Here is a 9,724-nt window from a genome sequence, read left to right on the forward strand (position 1 = left end):
TTAGGGAACGTTCAAATATTACGTAACGCTTTTTTTTCGAATTTTTGACCCCCCCTCCCCCATGTAACGCCAACGTAACGCTTTTTTCAATCCCCCCCTCCCCCATGTAACGCTTTTTCACTACGAATTCACCACAAAAAACTACCATTCCGTAGGCTACTCGAAAGCGTTACGTAACGTTTTGCTTGAACCCCCTCCCCCCCGATGTGACGCTAACGTAACGCTTTGCATAACCCCCCCCCCCCTCCCCCTCGAAGGCGTTACGTAATACTTGAACGTTCCCTTAATTTACTTTTCATTATTTAAATCAAATCTTCAATATTCGATAATTAATTGGGGTAGGGCCAACAAAACGTTAGTACACAAGGTGGAAGTGATTCAGAACAAATTTATTAGAGCGTGTTTGTTTGGTGACAGGAAAACTTCGACGACCTACATGTACAGCAAATTTCAGGTATTAAAAGTGAGTGACCTTGCAAAGCTGGCATATGCACAGTTCATGTACGAAAATAATTTTTTGCCAGCATGTTTCTCTGGCTACTTTGTTAAATTAGACGACATACATCAACATGATACAAGACATAAGGCTAAAACCAGATTTTTTCTTCCCAGGTTTGAAACAAACTTTGGCAAAAAAACACTCCATTTCTTGTGTGTGGAGTGAAATTTCACACGATATAAAAGATTTACCGTTCCATTGCTTTAAAAAAAATCTCAAAAACCAACTGTTACATGAATATACATGCGTACCTTAAGTGCTCAATACAAAGGATAACTTACCTTCACAGTAGGCCTATATCATCATATCGTACTTATTAATATTTGTTCTCTACAGTTATTACTTATTAGTATCAAATTGCCCTGTTTTTGTATGCTTCACATAAAAATTGTTGCAATTCGGTGGTGGTATCCACGTTTTTCCTCGTTATTTCAGGAAAACTTTCGCAAGTGCTGTAGCCTATTATAGCACACAATCACTAATTATTGGTGGTTGGTCAATTCTTGGTCGTTGGTTTGAATCTTCATCCTCGGCTTACTCAGTCTGAGAATGCAGATTCAAACCAACAGTAGTTGTTTTTCAATCTCAGTGGCGAACCCTTTTTATTCAATGAAGTAGTGTGCCTGCCTCTGCACACTAGTGTGTATGAATGTGTAGTTAGATTTACTGTGATGGGGTGGTGGCTGACTAGATGACTGCTTATGGTCTTTCGCTACCATCCTGATTGCGCCATAATCTAACCAACAGTTGTACAATGCATTGTTTTGACAATTACATTTTACTCTGATTATTTGTTAATATATGGCGCTGTTAAAACAAAATAAATTGACTTGACTACACATTAGCCACATCACACATGATTGAGTACCGTAGCTGGCCTACATAGTCTATAAACTAACAGTTAAATGCAGGCCCGCAACCAGCAAATATTTTCGGGGGGGGGCATTTAATTTTTATCAAAGAACAAATATTAAAATGATGCATTGTGACATTTTTATGTTAATGTCCACAAACAAAATCGTTAGCATGGCTTCCAACCAGCGTAGCCTACTTTCGGTTTCGATAGTCTACACCAGTGGCGTAGCCAGGAAAAAAAAATTGGAGGGGCCAAATATTTGATGAATTGAAGAGAACGACAAAGTGTTTGATTTAAGACATCGCCACCTGATGTGCAGTGGCGTATCCTGGTGGGCTGAGCAAGGGGAAGCAATGAAACTGGTGGGGGTGAGAGCGTGCCGAACGCACGCGTATTCTAGGGGGGTCCGGGGACATGCTTCCCCGGAATTTTTTTGCAAAATTACACTCAACTAATGGATTATAGCGCGTTCTGGAAACACTTTTAGGATAATATTTGTATGAAATTTATTAGCAGATAAACAGCTATTAACTTATTAAAGGTAGCTCTTACACACGAACAGGCAAAATCTGCGGATAAAATTAGAGAACACCAAAAACTTAGCTACACAAAAACCCAACAGAGTAAGCCATTCTGAAATTGCTTCCACAAATTAGTTAAAAGAAACGTAAATCGAGTAAATTTTGCGCGATTTACGATTTGCAAAATTTATTGATGTCTTTCTGTGTGTCTAAAACAGCGGTTCTCAACCAGTGGGCCATGGCTCACTGGTGGGCCATAGAAGCATTTTGAGGTGGGCCACAGACATATTTTAAAAATTGAAAGATTTATTGAAACATTTTGTTTCATTTTTGTCACTATAGTCAATTTTACACTTGTGTGTTTGTTTAGTTACAATGAATGATGCTGCTGTTTTTAGCTACAAAGTGGCAATCATCATTCTATCTAATTATTGCAACATACAGTACAGTTTTACATCAACTCAGTTTTTACAACATTGTATGATGTAATAGACTACTACTTTGTGGTTACAATTAAGCCATCTTTATCAGCGGTAGCCTTGTTGAACTTCTGCAGATCCGCGTTTTTAGTACGTGCAGCATTTTGTTTTGTGGATTATTTTGGGGAGGAATTGACAATACAGTATTTGAAGCTTTAAGTTTGATAAAAATTACATTCAGTATGCAGCCTACATCAATTTTTGATAACAGAGAAGAAAAAGGACAATGCGTATTATGTTGCAAGGTTCTTAGTCATCCAAATTACAAGGAGAAGGATGAAGATGTGAATTTTTTTTAATGAAAAGAAGATACTGTGAAGCGCCAGCGCCTGGATTCAACAAGGGGATTCCAGCAACATTCCAAAGGCAATGTTCTGCTACTTTTGTTTATAAACCTGTTTTGTAATTTTTTTCTTACATAAAAACTGAATGGGCCACAGAACTTTTATGCAAACAAAATAGCCACGAAAGAAAAAAGGTTGAGAACCACTGGTCTAAAACAAGTCCTTGTGGTGTTCATAGCCAGATGTCTTGGAAAACGTTATAAATTTCTACAAATTTTATTATATTTTCAACAAAGCGCTCAACTTCGGAATTCAAGCTTTGAAAATTTGGGGGGGCCATGGCCCCTTTCGCCCCCCCCTGGCTACGCCTATGGTCTACACTCTACAGTATGGCTGTACGTGTACGACGTACGTCTATTCATAGTAGGCTACATTTCATACTGCATAGAACGCTGAAAATTTTTTCAAAAAATTTCGGGGGGGGCAAATGCCCCCAATGCCCCCCCTGGTTGCGGGCTTGGTTAAATGGCCAAACGTCCAGGCGGTTAGTTGTTCGAGCTAGTGGCTTTCAGTTTGTCAGCTACCTAGGCTGTACACTCCACTGTTGGACTTCGTGCTGGCCAAGCCTGGCTTTGGCGAAATTACACTGTGGTAGCATAATAGGGGTTTTTCCCCAAAGCACCAGACTCATGTGCTTTTAGTTTCTAAGCAGCAGAAGTGTATGGTTACTGGTTAATCTATGGCTATTGACTAAAATATATTGACAGAATTGTTAAGAATAGTAACATAGTGAACATGTTCACTATCACTATTAGCAAAATAGTTTACAGTGAACATTTTCTTATAATAGTGATTTGTTCACTAAAATAGTGAACATCTGGCAACCCTACGCACCACCAAAATGTTTTATTCTCCGACGGCGATGGATGACGGAAAAAGAAATAATTTTACGAAGCCAGGAATGTAACTGGGCAAGAAACTGTAGCCTGGAAGCATCACACTAAAAGCACGGTCAAAAAATGTCAAGTTCAGGAAAACATGAAGAGCACCAATAATACTTTCTATAGATTGCAGAATTAACATCTTCTTAAAACGTTCATTATGTTGTAAACGTAGCTTCCGGAACAACAAATGTTTACGGGAGTTAGTTTCAGAACCGATGACGTCATTAAAAAGTTCAAATCAACGAAGTTGATTGGTCGAAGCAATCGGCGGATGATACATTTGATAAAAGTAGAATAGGTAAGCACGGGGAGATGGGGGGACGTGTCAATGATATTGCAACGCAATCATGGAAGAGCAGTTTGATAAATCGCTTCTCACATCCTTGCAACAACATTCAATTCTCAAACATCTAAACAAACATAACGCAGCAATAGAAGATTTGAAAGCGCATGCGGCAAGTGAAGGATTGAATAGAAATACTGAATTTAGGCGATGATAGAGTAAAAAGAAAATAGGTAAAGGATGAAAGGGCAACCTTCAGTACTTTGAATGTAAAATCGTAACAGTCCAATTTTAGTTTTCCAAATTGAATGTTCTTGTATGAAAGCAACTAATGGACCGATACAACATCAAGTTTGTGAGCCGACCAGGCCTCGTTGAGCGCCATATTGCGTCGTTCAATTGGAGATGGCTGATTGCCACACGAACCAGATCTAATGTTTGTGGCAATACAAACGGAAAGGGTTTCAAAATTGTGTAAGTTATTGAGCAATCTTCATGGCAACCGGTCACGGGATGGGCGTATCACAGTTGCCATGCCAGATCTTGACGTCACCGTCGCAATGGAAGTATTTCGGGAAGACCTCCTCGTATCCCTTGGACTTCCACCACTGACAGAGCTGTCGGTTCCACGTACACGGGAGGGTGTGGAACAACTCGGGGCACTCAAAGCTCAGCAAGGTGAAAAAGTCCTGGTCGCCCAAGTGACCTTTGAAGGAATACCTGCGCAAGAATGAGGCGTCGTTGCAGAAGCGAAATGTAAATGTCTTGGCGGCAATTCTTCCGCCAAAGCAGCTGGTAACTGACCCTGGAACGCTATAGGTCACAACTTTCATACAGCCAAGATAGATTGGAGGTTGTTCAAACAACCTATTTCGTACCCTGTTAAACACTGATTTATCTAAGATCTAAATCTAAGATCCAAATTGCTAATTTAGTGTTATACTCTCTACAGCTTTAACTTCTCAAAAGCCTGTTTGTTTATGTACTCGGTGAAAAGACCAAGAGAGGGTTGTTCCATGTTCACATCGGACGATCACTCACTTGTCAACCAGCTGTTGGATGACGTTGGCATCTATGTACGACTTGTAACGGTACGACGTCCTCATGTGGTCAAGATGAAGTAGAATAACTCCCGAGTTGTAGCCAGGGTTTCCCGTTGTAGGGGGTTCCCCTATCGTGGTGCCGGGATGATCCTGTCTGTACTTCCATAGGATGTGCCTGTTAAGAATGTTTGTGAGAGGCAGAGCATACTGAAAGGAATGTCTGTCATGCCCTCACTGACCCAGCAAAACAAATCCTAGTGGGAACTCATGAGACCCATTGATCCATCATCGCACGGTCAGGTAGGATGCGGGTGCAGTGATCCACCGAGCACGGGTGCAACGTGCGACTGCGTCAGTCACTTTCTCGCTACCTCCAGCAGAGTAAGCTTTTCGGACAGGGGATTTGCAGATTTCTACCAGCGGTATGGGATGCTGCATGATAGATTCCAAACGAGATGACAAACAATAGGTGAAGATGGAGTTAAAAACATTATTTGTGTGAAACTCTTGACTTGACACGCCCCGGATATGACGTCACCTGTAGACAGGCTGGTTCTCATGAGCGAGTGCGATGACATTCTCCCGGGCGAAGTAGCCGAACTCCTCCCAAATGTCCCGGATGTTGACTGCAAACTTGAGATCAAGGTCGAGTTGAACTACCCGATGGATCTGCAATGTGATTGGCTAGTTAGTAAACACGTCACAGACGTAGCTACCTAACAGAGTATGATGGGCTACCCTGCACGGCATGCCTCACACCACAGACAACATATGAACAGACATGAAACAGACACGCACATGGGATGGCAACATCTTGTGCAAGGTTAAGGAGAGAAAGAAGATGGTGTCTTCATAATATGGATGCTTCTGGCTCAGGGCGCTTTGAAGGTTCTTCACTTCGGGAAGCAGTTGCCTGGAAACAGTGGACACGTCATGAAAGTGAACCTAAAAAGCAACGAAGCGTAATCAAACCGTGCACATCGCCTCATGACGTCATGCGTAACGACGTCACTAATACACAGTTCGAGAGATGTCTGGTGATGATATCAATATAAAGACATGGTGATGCTTCACGACCCCTTGTGGTCAGCCGACAACCTTTCTCTTTGCAATTTGATGGACATAAAACTTTTAAATTGCTCAAGGTTGTCTTTGCTGAGAAATACTTTTGTCTATTTTTCTTTTACAAAATTAAATGCAACTATTTGCCACTAAAAAATTCAGCGCTCTTACAATTAACTTATTGAATTGGAAATGAAGACATTTTGCCCAAAAGAGATCGTCATTTCACCAAAATATGTTTATGCGTTTTAACGCAATACCTGCTGCTGGTGGGAAGACATTTTCGAATTTTGGAAAACTGGCAATTTTTGTCATAGTCTTTAGGCTTGGCAGTAGCGTTGTTCGATTAATTTTGTTGCTGCGGTATTCTAACATATTAAATATGAACAACATGTAACGCTGGATACTGGGTACGAAATGCGTTCTTTTCTAGCATAAGGGTCAACCTACTTAACATTTTATTAGTGCGGCCCGCCACAGCTCTCCTTAATGCCAAAGTGGCCCGCATGCAAAAAAGGTTGGTGACCCCTGCATTAGAGCATATATAAACAGGACCTTCTGGAAATTTTAAGCCAAAAACCAACGGTTTCCAAGTTATGGGATTTTCATGAAATTTGACCCTCGGATGACCTTTAAAAATTATGGGCCACCTGAGTGTAGGTGGCACACACCCAAAACCTTTTCAGAAGTTGGTTTTAGGTCCATACGCCACTTTCGATTAATCTGATTTTTTGATTTTAAAAAAAAGATTTTTTTTTACCCCACCCTAGTGGGCACTACCTTGAAAGCAAACTGGGGGTGGGCGACGTGTTTCTCGAAGTAGTCCTCAGTGAAAGCCCTCCCCGGCTCGTCACACACGAAGTGCAAATGCAAAGTCTCCTGGGCTCCGAAAGCGGCGTGCTCGAACAATGATCCGAACGCAACATTGAATTTGTCCCTGCAAGAAACATCAGAGCCAGTGGCGCAACCGTGTTGAAATTGTATGCAAGGAGGATGCGACAAGAGAGGCTTGACAAGAGAGGATGCGTTGGACAGATCGATGTGGAGGCAGGGTGTGAAGGCGATAACGGCACTTGGAGGTGAATCCGGCCACCCTCGGCCTCGGTAACGGGGACATCACCAGATTAAAACTGGACTGCTAAAACTAAGTTTGCGCACAAAAGTGGCCGCAGTAGGCTATTGACAAACAAGCAACGTATGACGTTGACTTTGTAGTTTACCAGAGTTGAGTGGCTTGCTACACCAGGCGAAATACGCTAATGCGCACATTAGTCTGTTTGCAGGGGTGTGAAGGTTCCCTTACAACTTCAATGCAACAAGTTGGATCCATGTTGCGCATTTCCAAGCACGCTACTGAAGTCACATGATTTGTTATCACAAGCACCATCAAATATTTTCAAACGTTTTTCGTGGAGAAACGACGATCATCGACCACTAGTTTTGTAAATACAACCTCAGACGTTATAACTTGAAGCAGACTCAACTCAACAACAAAAGTGTGAATGAAGGCTTTGTGAACCCCTAGGAATGATGCCAACCTTCACCCACTTAAATGTTCAACAGCGACGGTCAAAGCATGACGTGACGTCAAACTTAGGGCAAAGTTTGGCAACAAGAATTCAGTTTCGGAAGAAGCTAAACTGTCGGAAAACATGCAAAATTCTTACCTAACGATGGATTTTTACGTCATATACTCTTATAATAAACAAAAAAAAATTGCCTTATAATTTTAGATAACGGTTGGGTATAATTAAAATTTTCGAAGGAGTGATGAAAGCTTCGATAATGACCTTTCACGGTTTTGAAATGACGCCGTGGTGCAATAATACATCAATCAACATCCACTCACTTCAGTTTAGGATTGTTTTTGACGTTTGAAAAGATGAAGAGAATGTGAAAGTCGTTAGCGAACTCCTCTGCGTGCCTTTGTGCCTGGCTCTGAAAGTGAAAATAACAAAGTTTGTCCACCAATCTCCAACGAAAGCCGGTTACTAGACGTATTGAGGCCATGCTTGTGGTTGTGTGGCTGCATGTATCGCACCTGGGTAATGGCATTAACTTTTTTTTATCCCAGACACATCCCCAGAGAAACTACAATAATCGTTCGAGATTTTTACTCCACGAATATGGCTGCAGGACTCGTTGGGCAAGAGATAACTCATACGAGACAACCAACAGAATATACTGAGCGAACCTTTGCAGCTTTGGCTTGCTTTTCTTTGATGGCCTTATCGTCTTCATCGCTCACGTCATGACCTGCAATGCACAGGCGAACTCAACACAAGCGTTCAATCTTGAAAGGTAACATTGACAAGAGTTTAAATCGAACAAAACCAAGATATCCCAGCAACTGAATTGAAGGCAAGACGTTAAAGCCGCAGCGCAAGCGCTGCCAGACGTGAACTGTTCGTCTTGAATGATGTGGAAACGCATTGAGCTATTTTGATAAACTACCCTGGATGTTATCTTCAGCAAAACCTAGCCTCCGGCAGCAGCGTGGTTCGAATATCGATTTTTATTACTTAACAATAACACAGACATTTATATTCATTAGACTACCAGGAAGGTGCAGTTTGGCAAGTTCGGGTTTACTATGTCACGTGGCTCCATATCAATCGGGTTTTAAGTTCCCAGAATCTATGATGGCAATCACCGCTCTGATTGCTAAGTTTCCTTGTTCATTTGGATCAAGCAAAAATTGTCGGATTAGCTTCGGCATATTTGCATCGATAAACAACATATGGTGGACACGAAAGAAGACAATTGAACAAATTACATTTCGCAGTTCAAAACAGAATTAAGTGGTAATTTGCTGTAAGAAGATATCTCAGTTTGGCCGATATCTAGGAAAAAACACATTCCCAATAATTTGATATGACATAACATTGGCAAAATAGATGAAAAACATTCTTTTTCTAAGGTATTCCGCAATATACAGAGGTTGGTTTCAACAATGACAGGTCAAAAAGCTATGACAAGAGCCACCTACCGGGCGACCGACGTTGACTGGCCTTTCGCTCGGCTTCGTACAAGGCACGACTCTGGCTCAGGAAATCCTCGGTGGTGGCGAAAGAGTAGAACAAGAACACAAACGAAGCTCCGAGAATAACAAAACAAACCTGCATGGCAGTGATCGCGTCACACAATGATCGTGGAACGACAATTCATCGAAACTACAACTGATCGAATTTGAGCCGGCTAGTAACAAATGTGAAGGAAAAGCAACTTGCTACCATGCAAGTGAACTTGCTACCATACAAGTGAACTTGCTACCATACAAGTGAACTTGCAACCATACAAGTGAACTTGCTACCATACAAGCGAACTTGCTACCATACAAGCGAACTTGCTACCATACAAGTGAACTTGCAACCTGTCAAGTGCCAACCGATCACTACTAAGCCACAGAAGCAATGGCACCACATCAATGCCGAAGTGACAACGAATAGAATTTCCATGAAACGATAAGTGACTGAACGCTTGCAGATTGGTTCATTGAACGCGCCTGAACACCAACGAAAAAGGTAGCGAATGTATGGAATCGACCGTTAAATCTGTTCCATAGCCACCGCTACCAGGCTGGGGTACCTGGAATGTTCGGCTGGATAGCAATCCGGTGATGAGGATGTCCGATGGTTGTCGCTTCGATGGAGCCATCCTGAAAGGAGGAGGTCTCTTGTGACGTAAGCAAGTAGGCCGCTGGAGGTCTTCCGCGATATGCCGATGTGTTAACAGCAACACCTTCCTATAATT

At 41.9% G+C, this 9,724-nt stretch overlaps 1 protein-coding gene across 1 annotated transcript; it reads right to left on the bottom strand.

Annotated features, from left to right (window-relative positions):
• Positions 1-3,060: 3,060 nt before the first annotated feature.
• On the bottom strand, positions 3,061-9,691 carry LOC145785098 (xyloside xylosyltransferase 1-like). The gene is made up of 9 exons (XM_082596797.1): positions 9,560-9,691; positions 8,961-9,090; positions 8,166-8,227; positions 7,821-7,909; positions 6,752-6,908; positions 5,708-5,854; positions 5,448-5,578; positions 4,908-5,084; positions 3,061-4,586 (listed from the first exon to the last, which is right to left on the bottom strand). The coding sequence occupies exons 1-9, from the start codon at positions 9,626-9,628 to the stop codon at positions 4,373-4,375; spliced, it is 1,176 nt and encodes a 391-aa protein (XP_082452923.1). The 5' UTR covers positions 9,629-9,691; the 3' UTR covers positions 3,061-4,372.
• Between the last annotated feature and the right edge of the window lie 33 nt (positions 9,692-9,724).

This window comes from Aplidium turbinatum, chromosome 16 (genome assembly GCF_918807975.1).
Source record: "Aplidium turbinatum chromosome 16, kaAplTurb1.1, whole genome shotgun sequence".
Taxonomy (NCBI): domain Eukaryota; kingdom Metazoa; phylum Chordata; class Ascidiacea; order Aplousobranchia; family Polyclinidae; genus Aplidium; species Aplidium turbinatum.

What these genes read in the sequence shown, in the direction of transcription:
- LOC145785098 (XM_082596797.1), bottom strand. Translation starts at nt 9,628, where the DNA reads ATGGCTCCATCGAAGCGACAACCATCGGACATCCTCATCACCGGATTG. An exon ending in AGCAAGCCAAAGCTGCAAAG is followed by an intron (nt 7,910 to 8,165) that starts GTTCGCTCAGTA and finishes TTTCACTTTCAG; the next exon opens with AGCCAGGCACAAAGGCACGC. An exon ending in AAAAACAATCCTAAACTGAA is followed by an intron (nt 6,909 to 7,820) that starts GTGAGTGGATGT and finishes TGTTTCTTGCAG; the next exon opens with GGACAAATTCAATGTTGCGT.